Source organism: Talpa europaea (assembly GCF_964194135.1).
Source record: "Talpa europaea genome assembly, chromosome: 10".
NCBI lineage: Eukaryota > Metazoa > Chordata > Mammalia > Eulipotyphla > Talpidae > Talpa > Talpa europaea.
The window spans coordinates 90,034,807-90,053,338 of record NC_140077.1 but is presented as its reverse complement, the minus strand read 5'-3'; the positions used below and the strand labels follow the sequence as shown (position 1 = coordinate 90,053,338).

General features: G+C 43.5%; 1 protein-coding gene across 2 annotated transcripts in view; it reads left to right on the top strand.

Annotated features, from left to right (window-relative positions):
* Positions 1-18,532, top strand: part of TGFB2 (transforming growth factor beta 2) — a gene marked incomplete at its 5' end in the record, with an annotated part of 72,201 nt that overhangs the window by 1,086 nt on the left and 52,583 nt on the right. The window contains one exon of one of the 2 annotated variants that reach the window (XM_084245960.1): positions 13,462-13,545. The exons of the other annotated variant lie outside the window; for it this stretch is intronic. Coding sequence (XP_084102086.1) covers positions 13,462-13,545 — 84 coding nt within the window. The remainder of the gene's footprint in view (positions 1-13,461; positions 13,546-18,532) is intronic. 2 annotated transcript variants of the gene reach the window in all.

Genomic DNA, 18,532 nt, shown 5'->3' with positions numbered 1-18,532 from the left:
CTGCCTTCTTAAGATCGCCGGTGTAGCAGATCGTTTTTCTTAAGGGTTTAGGGTTTATCTTTCTCCCCCTTGAGCCTGCCGCTGGCTGCCCTTGCAAAGGCTTCCTGCAGTTCCTTGGGCACATTCCTAAATCTCAGAGCCAGCAGAAGACAGTCGATTTTTTTCCTTACAGGCTTTTCTTGAGAGCACTGTCCTCAAAACCAACTGCCATCCAGTAGCAATGGGAATGAAGTGATTTATTCTGCACTTCCTAGGGAGGTAGGGAAGAGGATAGTTAGCTTAGAATTATTTTCACATCTTTAAAAAAAGGGAAAGAAAGAAAAAGAAAGAGGAGGCGTTCAGTGATACCTGACAGGGTTAAATACCAGGAAGGAGAAAAAGAAAAAAAATACCACTTCAACATTTGCGTATTCCAAATCCCAAGTCATAAACTTTTCATTGGTTGCCTATTTCTCTCCTCCCCTTAACATGCCCTATATACTTGCAGGCTCTCTGCACAAAGTCTCTGTGTCTTGCCTAAATAGATAATATGGCCATCTTGGTAATTTTATCCTAGAGGTACTAATTGCAGGGTGGTGCTCTTCTATTTTAATATTTCTTTTTAGTTTGACGCTGGGGAGCTCTGTGACTTGCCATGTCTTGTACTTGATGGACTCAGAATGTCAGCCGCTGGGTCTAACCCAGTCTTTCTGGCCACCTTCCTGGGGCTGCAGCCTCTCCTCTTCTCGTTCCAGAGCAGAGCAGATGCAGGAGATCCTGGCAAGCAGGCTGATTTTATTGTAATTATGGCTCCATCCACAACAGTGGTGATAAATAATGCTCCACCCTGGTTATTCCCCTGGGGAAGGAAAGCTTTTCTACCTGGGGTGGAGCCAAGGAGATATTAGGAAAGAAAGTTCATTGTAATTAGTCCAAAACCAAGGAGACCAAACAGGGAGTTGAATCAGTTGCTTTCTCCAGCACGTGCATCAGTGTTGCTTGGTATTCGGGGAGAAAGGCAAGTTTGTCTGATGGAATCTGAGCAGCTTATCCCTCCGTGTTTACTGCAAGGCTCTAATGAACTGCTGGCACTTTTTATACCAGGCAGGAGGTCTGAGCTCATCATTAGATAGGTGGAGAGAGCCAGTGACCCAAGGGGGTCAATTCTTTGTTCTTTCAAGCAGACTCCAGTCTTGGGAGCTGACCTGAGCCAGTGCTAGCTGAGGATCTCGGCTATCACCAATTTGGGAAAATTCTCAGATTATTAGGAATTCAGAAGGTAGCACTGAACATCAGTGTGTGGATTCCCAACCCTAGCCACCACATAAGTTAGAAATCTCTGCAAATCCAGTATATAAAAAAATGGCTGCCACCAGGAAAATATACATTTTTGACGCTTGTGTGCTGTATGGAAATTTAGGAGCAGAAAGTCATATTCATAGAGGCTGATACTACTCTGCAGGGACTGTGGATAATTTTATAGCAAGTAGGTTAACTGATTTCCCAGCACTTTCTGGTTATACTGGAATATAGTGAACAGTGAACCCTTCCAAAAAAAAAAAAAAAAAAAAAAGGAAGAAAAGAAGAAGAAATCACTCTACCATATTTTTAACGAGCAAATTGAAAGCATAACCTTGACTTCTAAATCAGCTTTCCCTTTTTAGAACTTTTCTGCCTAGCTTTTAACTAGGCCCTCACTGGAGTGGCTGTGGGGAGAGTGTGCCTATCATTTCTTACAGTGATTCCGGCGAGGGTCAGAAGCCCCAGAGATGAAGGCCTGGGAAAGATCACTGGTTCATTTTTTACCACCAACTTATTAGTGTTCAGGGAGTGACTTCAGCTCAAATATTACAAGTATGCTCTGATTATACTCAATGAGCTATATATCATTACAGATTGCTGATAGCACTTGGTGGGACATTTTCTACGGTTCAGACGAAATATTTTTAGCACTGGAGATTGAAAAGTAAAAATATAAGAGATATTGTATATGCCTTCAGGCATATTTTGTCTTAAATATTATCCTTGGCCAAGCATACTATATAAATACAGTAAATATGAATAGAACTGGCCAGATGCCAATCTCCTAGGATGAATTTTAGTCAAGAAGGTATTTATGGGATATAAATAATACTGTGTCAACATTGAAAGAAGGGGCCTGATTAGTTCTGAATTTATTCTTATTGATCTTTTCGCATGCTGTTAGCTTAAGGCTCAAAGTGGAGTTATACTAAGGTTTACCGGATCATTTACCCAGTGGGATTAGTGGACTTCTAGTCCTTCTGACAATCCACTTGAAGTTGAAGGTGCATCTATTCAAATGACACTGCAAAAGGCTTTTAAGAAATTTTGAAAGAGTAACTCCATTACAGAGGATAAGAATGCAGATGGTTGACTATTTAAATCTAGGTATAGAGGGTGGGACAGTCAAAAAGAAAAGAGGAAGGAGGAGAGATGAAAAGTTTTGTTTTCTTTCTTTCCTCACCTTTTTTGGTTTCAAAACAGATAGATTAGGCACACAATGTGGGTCTCACTGTGGCGACTTTGCCCCCACCCTGCCCCCACCCACCCTCTGAGAACATTTGGCAATGACCAGAGACATTTTGGTTGTCAGACTTGGACTAGAGGCTAGCTACTGGCATTAAGTGGACAGAGGCCAGGGATATTGACAGCCTGCCTAGAATGCACAGGACAAGTCCCTATAGCCCCCCCTTAACACACGTGTGTGTGCACACCTCCCCTCCCCCACCAAATTATCTGGCTCTAAATATCAGTAATTCTCCTTTTAAGAAGTCCTGATAACCCTGGTATTTATTTTGGGTTACTGAATGTTGCTAGTAGTATCATTTTAAAAGTAAGAACCTAAAAATAAAATGTTTCTTTGATCAAAAGAACATTACAATGAGAGCAATGAATGGAAAGATAATCACAAAATTAAATAAGTGGGAGTTTGAATTACATCATTTTGGATAGCATACACGCTCTAATTTTGATCATAAAGTGCCTGCATTAAAAACATCAAAATTCCCCATGCATTTAGCCTAAGCAATGGCTGTGCCCCTCTGCATAGGAAGTATAGTCAGTAGCAATGGGATATTAGAAGACAAAGATGTGAGGAATTATCTTGGATTTCCCTGGCAAGGAAAATAAGCAGTTCATGCTAATGAAGAGTGGAATCTCCAGGCTAGGCAACTGAAGAAAATAAATAATCATGTTGGTTTATTCTATCATATTGAATTAGATAAACTGAAATATACAGCCTGAAAAATCACAATGAGGTTTTCATTGCAACTGCTTCACATGAATGTTAAACATTTAATACCAAGTAATCTCCTTCTCTATTTCCCCTGCAATTTTCCACATGAAATTGTGGCATGTAGAATGGATTTGACTGAATATTTTACATGGATGTGGCTTTCTGTACACAGATTGCTGGGTGATTGGCTAATTGCCCAATGAAGGAAAATATTAGCAATTGCTGGAACACAGTAGTAGTTTTGCTTTATGTTCAAGAATTTCATTCTTTGTGTGTGTGTATGAGAGGGAGTAAGGGAGGGAGAGAAAGAGAGAGAGAGAGAGAGAGAGAGAGAGAGAGAGAGAGAGAGAGAGAGAGAGAAAGCCGAACTTCTTGATGTCTACAATGATTGAGTTATTAATACACAACAAACCAAATTCTAATTCCCCCATTTTTATTGCATCATTGCTTGTCCTAATGCTAGTGCCTAATTGTGGTTACTTGTAATTTAGGCCACATTCTCTTTCTGGATTTTCCTCTTTACTTTCTGTTATTTTTCAAAGACTGAGGAAAACCCTCTTAGAAATGCAGGTTTGTAGCTGAAGCAGTTGTTTAGTCTCTGTTCCAAGTGAGGCTAACTTGCCTGAAGCCTCTCCAGAGTAGTGCTCACCCCAGGGAGCTGGGCTGTGGGAAGTTGAAAGGGCAGGTGGGGGGTCACTTGACCTCTAAAGGGACAGGAGCCCTCTGTGTCTCCACAGCGACCCCTGGGGTCTACTCAAGGAGTTGCACCTTTGGGACGATGACTTCCCCTGGTTGAAAAGCAGCTGATATTAGGTAACCTGTCGCAACATCTTTTATAAGAAGGCATGAAAGAATGACAGACCCTTTTTTCCTTGAGAAAATTGAGATGTGAGGACAGGGCTAATGACTCAGGGTTCAGCCCACATCCAAAATGGGTTAGGACGGAGGAGGCCACTGACTGCTAGGCCTTTGTCCAGAGATTACAACACACTTCAAGCTGCATTTTTAGAAGATTAGGGAAAATAGAGTTGAGGCGCCTGGCCCTGGGATGCCTGTGCAGGCAGAGCCCCCACCCGGAGTCGGGACTCTGTTCCTACTCCTCCCTGCCTGCCCCCACCCACACTGTAGGTTCAGCTGTAAGGTGAGCCCCAAGCAGAGACAGCATGAGGAGTTCTGAGGATGGCCGTTCTGTATCCTGCCATAGCATTTCTGGGTCTGTAGGGTCCTGGAGAGGAGTTGGATTTGCCAGATGTGCTTGCTCCGCTCAGGACGTCCTTCTGCTGAAGGGTGCATTCCACTTGCAGATTCTGAACTGCTTGATGAAATGTGTCTCTGGCCCAGATAAACAAATGCTTCCATTGTCATTTTGAAACCATATGGTGTGCTTTTGTTTTTTTTGACTATCTCTTAAACAAAGATGGCTTTTAACCTAGGAATTCAGTGTTCTCCAGGTATTTTAAATTTAATCACATGCTAGGGGTTTCTTGTTGGGGTTGTTTAGACTGAGAAACTGGCCTCTGTCTTTTGTTTAGGAGACATTCACATAATCACCAGTGGGTTGGGGTTTTGTCCTCCGTCTGGTTTCTCTTCTGACCTCTGAATCCCAGAAGTGGGTGTGGAAACACACTGCAATTTCCTGAAACCACTGCCTTGCTTCCCAGGATAGACTTGGTGGCCTTGACACTGGATAAAGCCCCCTCGACCTCTTTCCCCAATTCTGAATTTCCTTCTGTTCTTCACTACGATGGAATATCTACATGGATAGTGGTTAACTTCTCTTAAACAGGTCTCAGCTTCTCCTCTTGTCAAAATGAGAAAGATCCCTGCTTCCAAGAGTTGTCGGGTTTGGCCTTGACAGGTGTGAAGAAGCACCTAGCTCTATATCAGGCACGTAGTAGGTCAACATACACCTAAGATGTATGGGAATCTTAGGTGACATTAAGAAATACTGCTAATAATTAAGTGTAAAGGACTACTTATTATATGAAATATTAACAAGAAATATCAAAACATGATTAAAAGGTTTACTCTGGGAACTGGATGCCTTGCTACCTTTATCTCAGTTTTTTCTAAGTTCCACCAGTGAATCCATTCTCTTGCTCACTCAGATTGTTCCTTACATGACCTTTGTCATTTAAGGGGCAGGGGAGAGAGAGGTCAAAGCTGATAATCCAGTATATCTAATACTCTCTACTCCTCATATTAGATGGTCTTGAGAATTTGGATTTCTAGGTAAGAGTTCGAATTTCTGAGATAAAATCCAAGACTTTTCAGGGTCTGGCCCCTCCTCCTTGCCTGGCCCTCACAAAATCCCTGGGTAAAAACCATATCCAGCCACATCTGCCTATTTGTTTTTGTCCAAATGGGCAATTTATTGTCATGCCGCTGGACATTTGTTTTTTGCTGTTTATTCTGCTCAGAGATCCTCCTTTTAACATGCGGTATCCTGCAAGATGTGATCAGATGCCACCTTCCTGATTTTCTAGTCAGCTGGGTTCTCGATTGCCTGCATACTGGCAGTCCTGACGCTCAGCTCTATCTCAGCATCCTCTCTTTTGCAGTTGGGCTTTCTTCTTCACTGCTTTATAAACTTACTCAGAAGAGGAAAAATCTGGGTTCCTGACTTATCTGGGTTCTTCTAGAAACTAGCACTTGGTATTTGCTCAATAGCATTTAATAAACGAATGAGCATTCCCCATTAGAGTGTAAGCACGAATCACCAGAAGGAGGATCCTGTGTGCCAGCTGTAGTTTAACATACTTCATACATATGTGCTCATACAGTCCTAACAAGCAACACAATAGGGTCCGTGCTACAGTCTCTCTCATGACATGTGTAGACACAGGGATAGCTATTTGCATCGGGGATGTGTTATCGAAAGGAAGGCTTTCTCTTGTACCACAGACAGAGGTCTTGATACAAAGACCAGGACGTGGAGCCTGTGACTTTTTTTGTCTCTTGCAGAATGTAGCACATCCACTCAAGAGTGACTGACTCTCCTCTTTACCAGGAATGGTGGGGGCGGGGTGGGGGGTGGGGCTCCAGATTCCTTCCCTCCATAAGGAAATATAACTCTGAAGCCTGGCATCCATCCCTCCGTCTTTCTTCTTGCCACTAACACTTTCAACTTTTATCTCTGCTCTTGATTGATATCAAAATTGTGATGCCTCAAATCTTTTGTCTTGGTCTTAAACCGTAAGCATTTTCCTTGCCGAAACTTCCATCATGGTGGTTGAGGGGTTGCTCTTATCTCTTTTATGGAACCCATTGATTTGGGAAGGCAGCAGGGTAGCATACAATGAACATGGACTTCGGAGTCAGATGGATCTGATAAGTGAAAGAAATCACTAAAAGATGTTTTGTACAAAGGGACTTGTACCAAAGGAATCTCAGAGGTTAGAAGGGAAGAGGTGGCCCCACAGACAAGCCATCCTAGTCCAGGCCCATGGTGGCAGGTATTCAAGGCACATGTTTTGCTTAGCCACTTGGCTCTCTCAGGGTAAGTATTAAAGCTGCCTCTTTGACAGTGAGGTTGTTTTCTGTTGAATTCATGTCTTGGCTCCAGCACTATTGGCTTTCTGGTCAGGTAGTAACCCCTTCGTAAACCTGACTATACTTACTTCCCTTGTAAAGATGAGGAAGATAATTCCTGTTCCCTGGGCTTATGTAGGGGTGACTATGACAAATGTAAAGAAAGACCTACTCCAGCTGCTTCTGGTGTTTAGTAGGTCTGTTTGGCCTGGCAGCTAGTGTTCAAGGCATCTCAAACATCAATGACTTTAAGATGCATCGTATTTTATATGCCTGGAAGAGATACTCTGGTTTCTCTTCAGATCGTATAAATCTTTGGCCTTTTATATGCCTGGAAGAAAGAAATTGCATTGTCAATGCATTATAACATACCCTTGCCAAAAAGTGAGAATCTGTATATTAGAAATGATAAAATAGAAACAATATGTCAATCAGTGAATTGCATGGTTCATATGCATTCATAGCAACTCATAGAAAATAAAATAGAGGACCTCCATGGTGGTGCAAGGGGTTAAAACGCAACCTATGAACCTGTTCACAGCCACTGCAGCACGAGTTCGATCCCCGAGCAGGGAGCTACCCACATGGCGCAGCAGACCTCTTCTATCTCGCCTGCTGTGTATTTCATCAGTCTGCCTGTTCTGTTCCCCGCTCTGTCTCTGGTGAATCCTCTTACCCCCCCGCATCTCTGGCCTGTACCCCAGTTCTTGTATGCATAAATAAATCTTTAAAAAAAAATAAAATTGAGTGGAGGCATGGTTTGCCCACAAAAACTTTTTCTATTTGGTAAATTTTAAGAGCTGCTAACTGGTTACATCCACCTCTAGAACCCAAAGCGGGAGGTCCACATAATAGACTCCTCTGACCTAGGACCTCGTATTGTGGGCTCAGCGCATTCATTTCCAGTTTTGATTTTCTGACATCTCAAGATGTTACTAATTGTTCACATTTTTACCAAAACTCTTTCAAAACATTTGGAGGAAAAAATGCTGAAATTGTTTTATTGACCTCTCTGTGCACAGGGGTCATGTACAACTTGCCTCTTTATCTCTCTGGGTCACCAAGTCCCAAATCCAACCAAAGACAAAGGATGTGTTTACAAAAGGTGTGAAGAGGGTGCTTCTGTTGACTATGTTTTTGGGCCCACTTCACCCCTCCTCCCTGACCCGTCTTTCATCACCTCCTTGCTGTAGTCTCTGTTGAGAAAGAAGCCAGGACATTTGGGGTCAAGGCTGAGCAAGTCAGGCAGTCATGGGACAAGTGCCAAGGCCTCATGTCACCTCCAGAACCAGATACAGGCCACAGCATTTCTTAGCTGTCAGGGAATTCATTTAAAATAGACTTTAGCACTGAAATGACATTAGGGAGTAGACATTTCAAAGAGTAAGAAGATGGATGGGAGGAAAGGGAGGTGATTGGGAGTCACCGCCCAGGGTTTGGGAGGAAATGACACTTAGGATGTGGTATCAGAGAGTCGTTAAGAGTGCATCTTGGCTTTCTGGGGCTCCTGAGTGAATCCGCTGCCCTGGTAGGAGATATCGCTGCTGTCCAAGAGGAAGTGTGTGCATTCAGCATCTGTTCAATGGAGGGACAGTCTGAAGGTGCTGAGAAAATGATTCTTTCTGAGCCAGGTCCGCCTTCATTTCCCAACTGAGCATTTGGATTGATACGTCAGAGACGTGGAGCTTAGCTGACACTTCAGCGCCACGAACTTGAGGAGTTTAAAGCAATTAGAAAACACTTTCTGAGAGTCCGGCCTTCCCGGCTGTTCACCTGTTGGGGACATGGAGCAGATTTTTCTTGAAGAAGAGACTGTTTCTGAAAAAAATAATTTACAAGTGGGTATTTGAGAATAAGACTGCTTTGGGGGAGAGAGTTTGGATTTCAGGAAATATTATAGCTTCTCTCCAGTCTCATGGAGGAAAAAGGAAAGTGTGGCCTTCAGCATGGTCTGTCCATTGGCTTGCCTCTCTAACCCACCACACCGACACATTCCATGTGTGTCCTGACAGACTAGTTTACCACTAACCTCTTGTTCATAACACCTGGCTGCTGTCGGAGTCCTTACTTGCTGCTTCATCTTGTGAATGAGAATGCAAAGTTGGGTATTGAGAAAGACCTGACTGACCGTAAGTCCCCTGGGCCATGTAAATCTATTAAGAAACACCATCAAAAAGAGAATTTTGTGTATATTTTTAAAAGTGTTGTCAAAGCCCTAAAATATTCACTGTGACTAAAACATAAATGGGAATTTTTCTAGGAAGTATAATTTAATTTTTCAGTTTGGGATTCATTTTCATGTTGGTAACTCCAAGCTTCACAGAACAAATCCATCAGTGCTTATTCTGTCTCTACCAGGTACAGCGGTCACTATTTAGCCTTTGCATTTAGAGGTTTTGTTTTGTTGTTCGCATCATTCCCTATCCATTGGCTTAGCCCCATTTTGCTTCAGCTTTGACATCTTACTGACAATAGCACTGAATTTACTTTGACTTGATTTAATGTTAACTTTTACATTTCTGGGTGAGAAAGTGCTTAAAAAGGTGGGTGGCCTGATTCTACTTTTGACAGACAAAAAGACCACAGGGCCTCCATGGTGGCCTCAGGGTTAAGTCTCAGTGCTACCACTATGAAGGCCCACCTCGATGGCCTGAGTTCAATCCCCATCCAGGGAGCTAACCCACACATGGCCTAGCAGACCTCTCCTGTCTCACATGCTGCTACCCTTAGCAGTGTATTTCAGTAGATCTGCCTGTTCTGTTCCCCACTCTGTCTCTGGTGAATCCTCTCACCCCTGACACCTCTGGCCTACACCCCAGTTCTTCTACACAAAAATAAATGAAATTATAAAAAAAAACCAAAACACTGAAAAGACCACAGATGGAGGACATTTCTTAGCTGAAGGTGGATATTTGTTAAAGAACTCCCTCTCACCCACCTGAGGTCTGTCAGGAGTTTCTGTGAGGAAATGTTTCCACATCCAAGCTCACACCTTGCCCTTTTGGGCTGCAGAGTTTGGGAATGTGAAACAGAGAAGCACACTTGGAGCTCCTGACTGAAAGGAAGTCACTGGGCAGAACCAAAGCTGAATTATGGCTGCTGCTTCAGGTATGGAGCTATACTTCTCACCTTTAAATATGCCTGTTAAGGCCCCTGTGGGTGTGAATAGCATGGAGTGTCCCCTCAACCTCCTCCAGCGTGAAGCCCTAGGTGGTAAGCTTGTTGACTGAAGTCATCGATCACATCTGTGCTCTAGTCCCGAACAACCTCTTCTGTCCTCTTCCCTGGAATTAGGTGACAGGTGCTTATTTGTCTTGGAGAGAGGTAGATTTCAGAAGAATTCCACTGTCAGAAAATATCACTATCAATAATGAAGCCATGTGGGCAGAATCATACCTGACTTCACTAACTCTTTGGCACCACTGTGTGGTTTGTAGAAAGGGCAAGCTGACCCTGAGTGTTTATACCTTTGGGATCAGAGTTTGCCCTTCTCGGTAACATCAGCTGGTGATTCTTGGAGGAGAAACTTATTCCAGTTGTGGTGTTGGGAGGAAATGATAGTACCCTCTTATGAAATCATGCAAGGGATGTGTTATATCTTTGTGTGGTGGGGTCGAGGGGATTGACGCCAGGACCAGTTACTTCGACAAAGTTCAGTTAAGTATTTTTAATTACATTCAGTTCTGCTTAAGATATTACTGTAGCAGGAATATCTTTATCTCTACCTCATAGACACTTTTGCACCGCAAAAACTACTGTTTATACAGAACAAATAACCCTGATGATGGAATCATTTTTTCTTTATCCACATATTTGAGCTGTTTTTAGATCAAATGAGATTTTGTAAAAGGTCTTCCTAACCTGTAAGTCACAAAGATCTTTTCTTGTGGTTCTCAAATTTTGCCCTGCCAAAGATTCATCTGTAATGCTGATGATGTTTGCAAATTCTGAAGCTGTTGTCTCCCATTCCCTACCCCCCAGATTATTATTCAATAGTTTAAGGAGGGGCCCACAAATCTGCCTGTCAACAAGAAGATCAGGTGATTTTGAGGCAGGTAGTTCAAAAACATACTCTGGGATCACTGTGCAGTTTGGGTTTGTTCCTTTATTTATTTATTTTTTCTGTTTCACTGCAGACAAAAATGACCCCCAATTTTATAGTTGCTTTCATAGTCTTTTTGCTATATTGCTAATTACCCATACAGTAGTATAATTTCAGGACTTAAGGTTTCTGTGAGACAGAGTCCCCCTAGCTATAAGTGAGTGTCCCAGTACTTTTAAAATCCTAATTTCTAGAAGACTATTAAGACTAAAAGTAAATTCAGATTTTTCATAGGGTTTCACATTCTGCATAGCATTTCCATAAGGTCTCATTGACCTAAAAAAGTGTATCCAGAGTACAATACCTTGAAAAGCAGATAGATTGGTGAATATTTTTTTTTCCTTTTTTTAAAAACTAAGAATTGCTTCTTTGGTTTATATAGTGACTATTAGCATCACTTTTATCTCCATCAGATTCACGGTCTAAACTTCTGAGTTGCTTTGTCAACTCCTTTCCTTTGGCCTGGCTAAAGACAAACTAACAAAAAAAAAAGAGAGAGAAGACAGACAAGAAAAGATTTTAATACAGAGGCTTTATAGCAGAGCAAAAGTAAAATGAAAGTGCATTCTTGAAGACTACTGGTGGGAAATTGCAAATGATGATCGTATCCCATCCCTCGGTCAACCTGGGTGGCCAGGGGCACTTTTGGAGGCTCCTGTTCTGGTCATAGAACTGTCCCTCTTCTGTACCACGACAACTACTGGCCTGAAGAAGGTGCTGTTTCCCAGGGAAAGGAGTTAAATCCCCCCAAGAAATGCAGAGGGCCTAGTTTGAAGAAAAAGTATTGCTAACCCAGCATTCATTCTGCGTAGTCTGCCTGCCTCAGGTGATGTCTCTATTTCAGGTAACTTTCAACCTCTCTGGTTAGAGGTCAGCTTCAAAGGAGAACTTTAGTTTGCTAATCTTGTGATTGTTTATACCCTGTGTAGCTTCCTGTCTTTGCCAACTGTTTATTGGAGGGAGTTTTCTCTCTTCAAGACGGCGGAGAAGGCTCTAAAAATAAACAACATCATTGCTTCTTGGTGAAAGCACATGTAAGCAGATGTCGGCGTCATGCCAGCTCATGTGTGTCCCAGAGGCCTGGGCTTTGGGCCTTGGCATTCCAGGCCACCAGTCCTGCCACTCTCCGAATGTCAGCTAAAGAAGACTCCAGGTGTGATAATCATGTCCCGGGGACCTTGTGAGTGGGCTAAAGGTGGATGTTACACCATCTTACGTTATTATGTGTTATTATTTTTTATTGAGGTAGGACTGACATGTCACAATATATAGTTCAGATGCACAACATTAGTGACTTGATCACTGTATACACAGTGATCTGCTTACCCTCCGTCACCAAAATTATCAATTTCTTTTCCAGTGATGAGAACTTTCCCGAGTCCCTGTGCCAGCAGTTTTCACATATGCTCTATAGTATTCATGATCCGTTTTAAAATTGCGAGATAAAAGGCACCAACCTGGCAAAAATTGAGGAAGGAGTCCCACCAGGTCTTCATCTTTTGTCAAAGGAAGTTTTCAGTCAGGTGTGAGTAGGAGTAGCATTTGTTCTAGAAGACTTGCCCTGGGTCCCTGGCAGTGTGTGACTATAATCTGTGTGAGTTCCAGGCGCGAATCATATTCAGGCCTGCTGGCCTGCTGTCAAGGATTCACTTATCAGATAATGAGATAGCTACTGTTATTACCCGCCATGATCATCTTCTGCTTGTCAGTCTCTTTTAAATATATCCTCTCATTTCAATCTTCTAAAACACCCTCAGGGGTAGGGGTAGTATTACAAAGTCTGCTTCCTCTCACAGAAGCAGAGCTTGAGTGAATGAAGACCACAGGAAATCGGTGACCTGTAGGATTTCCATCTCCAACTTCTCAGCAAAGATCCCATATGAATTCTCCACTATGCCCCAGAGTTTTTGAACACTCAGCAATATTTTATCTTTGGTTTGAGGTTTGGGGTGATCTATTTTCTCTTGTAAGAATACGATGACAGTAACCTAGACCTCAGTGCTATTACTTGAGAGAAAGCAAAGTTCAAAATTTCTGGCTGTAGTAAAGACCCTTCGTGATACACTGAAACCATCCCAGGTGGTTCTTGCTTTTAAAACTGGAGCTCAGCAGCCCTAAACCAACATGCACTTGCATTTCTGACTGGAGAAGGAGTTTCTGTGTGCGGGTAAGAAATGATGACAGCTGGTTTTAAGAAAACCGAAATGTAGGCCAGCCAAATGAAAAACAGAGTTGTATTCTTAAAAGGTAGGCTGCCTTTTGTCAAAGGAGGTCAGGGCCTCTCCGATTCATCTTTAATATAAATCAAGGTATTTATTTTACCATTTCAGTATATAAATTGTACATGGTTATTTTAACACTAGAGTGTGTGAAGGGGGAAGTGGGATTCAGGAGGCTGATTCTTGGTATAAGGGATGTGGAAAGACCTGGGACTCCTGGTACATAAGCCTCTGTCCCTGAGTAGCAGGGACCTTATATTCCTGGGGAATGATAAGAGTATCCATGAATCCTCTTCTACATTGAATCTTGTATAGTTCTGTGTGAGGCCTCTTCTCAGTCAAATAGTAATGACTGTACTTTTTAAAACTCCTAGCTGTCTGCTCAGTTGTTACAACACCCTCTGGCTCAGTGGGCAGCTTGTGCTCCAGACAGTCCCAGGTGCTCTGTGGGTACCTTGGTGAGTACATCCACTGCTTTCTACCTCATTTGACGTAGTGCTAGCAAGTTTGCCTTCGTGTTTGTCTCCTGTGGGGAAATGGTCAGGGGTCAGGGAGAATTCTGACATTGGCTTTGAAGCTGACCAGTCCCAGGGGTGCCCAAGTTTTCTTGTCAGAGTTCACACGAGAAAGACCTCGTGAATGGCTTTGATATAAATTGCCTACTTGCTTAGAGTGTGTAAAGAATGGATGGTGGGTATTGGAGATATGTGTTCTGGGGGCCGCAGAGTCATTTTGAATATTGGTTCCCTGACCACCCCCCCCAAGGAGGCTGCACTCTGGAGGGTGGACAGTACAGCCAGAAAGTCAAGGGTCCTGTCTTTGTATCTTATTTGTATCAATGTTCTTATTTCTGGTACAGAATAGTTGCTCAATTAATGTTTCTTATTCTGAACTGAAGGGAAAGGCAATTTTCTCTGCGGTTCTGGGCAGAGGCCTGCAGAGAACACTCCTGATGCCTTCCTGTTGCTGTGTCTGGGTTGCAGGAGGGAAGAATTGCCATGGGTTGGGCCCTCAGCAAGCTGGACCTGGGCGCTGACCACTTGCTCAAACCACATAGGCCTGCCTCTTAAACTAAGCCCCTCAGAGCCATGTTAGATTGTGGGGTATAAAAGTTAGAGGCCTCAGCCCTTTTATATCTGGAACATTTATCAGTTCAGCCCATTGTTATGGAGTGCTTACTGCATGCTGGACTGTGAGCCTTCAGCAGAGTGAGTGGATGCAGGGGCAGGAGTCCACTCAGCAAGGAGCAGGAGGCAGAGCATCCTGATGCTCAAGAACTCACTGCCCCTCTCCCCCCACCATTGTCCCTATCCTGTGCTCGGGAAGAGAGGAAATGGTCTGCCACCTTGACACTGGTTAAGGCTATGTTGTTGAGGGTTTGCCTGAAGGGTTTGCCCTTGCAATCATATGTCACTTAATGTTGGGAACACATTCTAAGAAATGCATTGTTAGGTGATTTTGCTATTCTGTGAATGTCATAAAGTATAATTACACAGGCCTGGATGGTACAGCCAACTACACACCTAGGCTGCCTATTGGCCAACTACACAGGGCGGCCTATTGGGATGTCCGTTGTGTGTGTGGTCTGTCATTGGCCCAACCATCGTCCAGCAATTCATGACTGTATAATTGTGGTTCCAGACAGAGACAAAAGAAATGATTTCATTATGCTTGCAGGGGCCTACACAGTGGGTTATGCTTCTCTGCAATTTACCATGCCTAACCTTGCTTCTTAGGATTCAGGATAGCTTGTTTACAGTGGTCTAAGCTAAGGTTTCCTCAAAAGAATGGATTCTGTTAAAAACTTAATTTATTTTAGTATAGAGAGACCCAGAGTGGCTGAAGCTGCCACATGAATAAATGAGTGAATCCATGCTTTCTGAGACCGGTTACAATTTGTTTTTAGTCTCTCAAGTAGTATTTGGATTTTACTATCTACACCATAAAGTTGATTGATTTTTCTTCCTGCCCCCGGATAGCTTTTAGAGGGAAAAAAAAGCAAAGGTAATGAGAGATGGAAAAGGTTTTTGGGTCTGTCCCTGTGTCCCTGGGGCTTAGACATCTTATCCCAGTCCTGTACACTGGACAGCTGGGGAGTCAGGCGGCGGGGAGACCCATTCTGTAGGAAGTTGCAGCTCGGAAGGTAAATGCCTGGTCCTTCGTCAGGGGACTCACTAGTCGCAGAGCCCAAATTTGAATTCAGGCCTGGCCTCTGCCCTGTGCCACACCAAAGCCCCCAGACACTTCCCCTTTCTGCTACTTCCCTTGGGAATTTTGCCCACACATTTTATAATTTTCTTACCTATGACTTTGGATTGATTTCCTTTTCGTCTTTTCCTCCCATAGTGAAATAAGTGGTGAGGCCTACCCTGGTTCTTTGTGTGGGTTTATGGGTTTTCTTCTCAGACACTCCCTCTCACTTGGGGTTATTTAATTGCTGCAAGCTTCCCTCTTTCTTTGGTGAAAAAACATTGGAAACCCACCCTGCTCCTGGGTGAGTCTGGAAAACCAGGCGTGTCTCCAAGGGTGTGGGGACGGGGCACCCAGAGATTCAGCTCTACTTCCTCAGCCCACAGACCCCTTTTAGACCGTCCCTGCAAGACTGCTGAGGCTCTGCAACTTTTTTTTTTTTTTTTTTGTCTCTGTTCTTAGAAATAGTAATTGAGTAAAAATGTAAGTGAGCAGATGCCAGGGGGCAGACGTCCAGGGTCAGGGTGAATTTCTCCATGCTGAGTGTGATTCTGAACACTCGTTAAGTGGAGGCCGCCCGTGCCAAGCGGCTCGAGGGCCATCCCTGTCACCTTGTGTGAACCGCTCTCCATTCCAAGGAGAGGTTGGGAGTGGCTGGAGGGAGCGAGGGCCTGTGGCGCCTCTCGCTTCTCTGCCGCCTCCAACCTGGGTGTAGTTGGTGACTGGTATTCTGACCCCAATAACTGGGACTGGCAGCTCTGATGCTTCATCAGCTCGAAATAAAATCCCCTGGAGGATGAACTAGGAGTCCTTGCTCCTCACTGCCCATTTGGCTACTGAACACATCTTTTTTTCAATTCATTTCCCCCCAAATATTGGTTAAGATGTGGTTAGTTTGCGTCAAGAGTTTGCCAATACGATATAAGAACATGGAAGTAAGCAATAGAGGCATTCTCTCTGCAAATGAATGGATTAAAATTCATGAAGTAAAGCTCAGTTTTGTTTTTTTTTCCAAAATGTTTACTGAGCAAGAGGTTTTAAGAAGCTTGCTTGTGACCCTGGACTTTATCCCAGGGTGACCCCCTTAAGGTGATCTCAGTCATGGGGACAGTTTCCCTGGTCCAAGCACGGACCTGCAGAGTCAGAAAAGCCAGGTGGGTGGGGTGAGGAATTTTCACATTTACGGCCACTGCAGGTGCTTCGAACCTGCTGGGGTTAGCACCAGGCAGTGGATGCCCTGAAGATGCCGGTCTGCTTGTTCAGAGCCCTCCAGTGCAGTGTGACTCAGGCTCAGCAGGGTCTCTGTGTGATCTGCTGGTCCTGCAGCTGTATGACCTGAAACCATAACAAGGTGAAATTTTGCACAGTGCTCTGCACGCAGTTATTGAGCCAGACCTATTGTTAAGGGGATCACACAGATCCCCTGCTCACTGTTTACCACAGAGGGGCAATGCAGGCAATGAATGTGGGGAAGTAAATTAATCATGGAGGTGAGGTGGCTGGATGCCTAGCTGGGAAGCTGTGCTGGGCAGTGAACCCCTACACTCAATGCCTTCAATGGGTGAGGAGGAAGCGGGATCTTCCAAACGAATATATAAGTGACATATATAAGATTTAAGCCAGTGTATAACGTGTAATTCTCTGATGTGTTTGGTCAAAGCACTGCCGAACTTTTCATAGCCTGAATCCTGTTCTGAGACATTCCATGGGGTAAGGAGCTAGCCCCGCTGGAATGTAAACTCAACTATCTCAGCCAAACTCAGCTTCGAGGAACTGCAGTGTTCTCTTTCCAAATGGTGTTTTTTTTTTTTTGTTTGTTTTTTTTTTTTAACCAGAGGTATCAGAACAGATCAAAATCTGACCCAGCAATTTAGAAGTAAAGTTAATAATAAATTACCTGGTCTTTTCTTTGTACAGCCACTTAACTTCCCGTTATTCTGGTGTTATTTTTGAACGATCTGGTTTGGCTTCCAACCAGACAGTTACGAACATTCTTTAACTACTGTAGTGTTTTTGATCATCAGACTATTTTGAACGATATCCAGTTTTCTCCTGTGTAGCTGGTATCTCAAAACAGGCCACGTGGCTATTGAAATAGGGACAGCTGGCCATGTTCATTCTGTTCCCCAACCAACCTCTGATGAAACGATCTTTACATCAACTGCAAATACAGATGTAGTTTTAAGATAGATGTCAAATGCAGAAAGAGATCATGGGAAGTCAAAGGTAAAAAACAGGACATCCTTATGCTCTCTGATGTCATCCCCCAGTCTGCCATCAAGGTGAGAATCCAGTCTGGAAAGCAGGGATACCCTTGGTGAAAAAGCAGCAACAATTCAGCTCTTGGGGAGCTTCACTTTCTGGAAGAAGAAGATAGACAATTAGTGCCAAGAAGATAGACAATTAATGCCAAGATTAAATAAGAATGTAGCATGTGATAAATATCGGAGAGGAAAAAAGTAAAGCAGGGTTGGGGGCTGGAGTGGTTGGTGCAATTTCCATACTCTGGGGCTGTAGGTTCCCTTCAGATGGTGACAGTTAAATAGAGACTAGGAGGTCAGAAAGTATCTCTGGCCATCTGGGGGAGCAGCTTTGGCAGAGGGACCAGCTGGTGCCATTTCTGACATGTTCAAATTTTATGAAAAGTGGCCATAGGAGAGGTGGTTCAATAGTGATGGCATAATGCTGGGTATTGGAGAGTTTTTGTGGCTTCTTCTGAAAATGGGTAGTAGGGTGGTTCTAGCCAAGAATCTCCTGTGGCTAAGTTGAGACTGGAGCATGAAGTCAATTTTGAGGGTGGGGCATGTGTGCCTTGCAGTGACATGGATTAGCACTCTGCAGCTGCATTTCTAGGTGAAACCATACGAGAATTTTACACAGACCTTGCAGGTGTGGAGTTCTTTCTTTAGTAAATATTTGATAAGCAGAAGACAGTGAGTTTTATATGTAGAATTTTTTTTATCTTTTTAAATTAATACCCCGAGTTACTGGCAGCTCACCCCCTGATTTTCTGAAAAGTTCTCCCACCTCTTGTTGACAAATGTGGAATAGCAGCTGTCAGAGTATCCTGGCTGTCATGTCCAGAAACAGTCATCTTCTACTCAGTGGCCAGAAACACGTGAAATGAGGGGACCAAGCCTTAGCCCAGAAGAATGAATACTTCCCCTGTGTAAGGTTGAAAGTCTGCCTTCAAAGGGTCTTCTGATCAGCCTATTGAGGCCTACTGCCTTGGCTGAGACTTTCAAGTGAGGATAC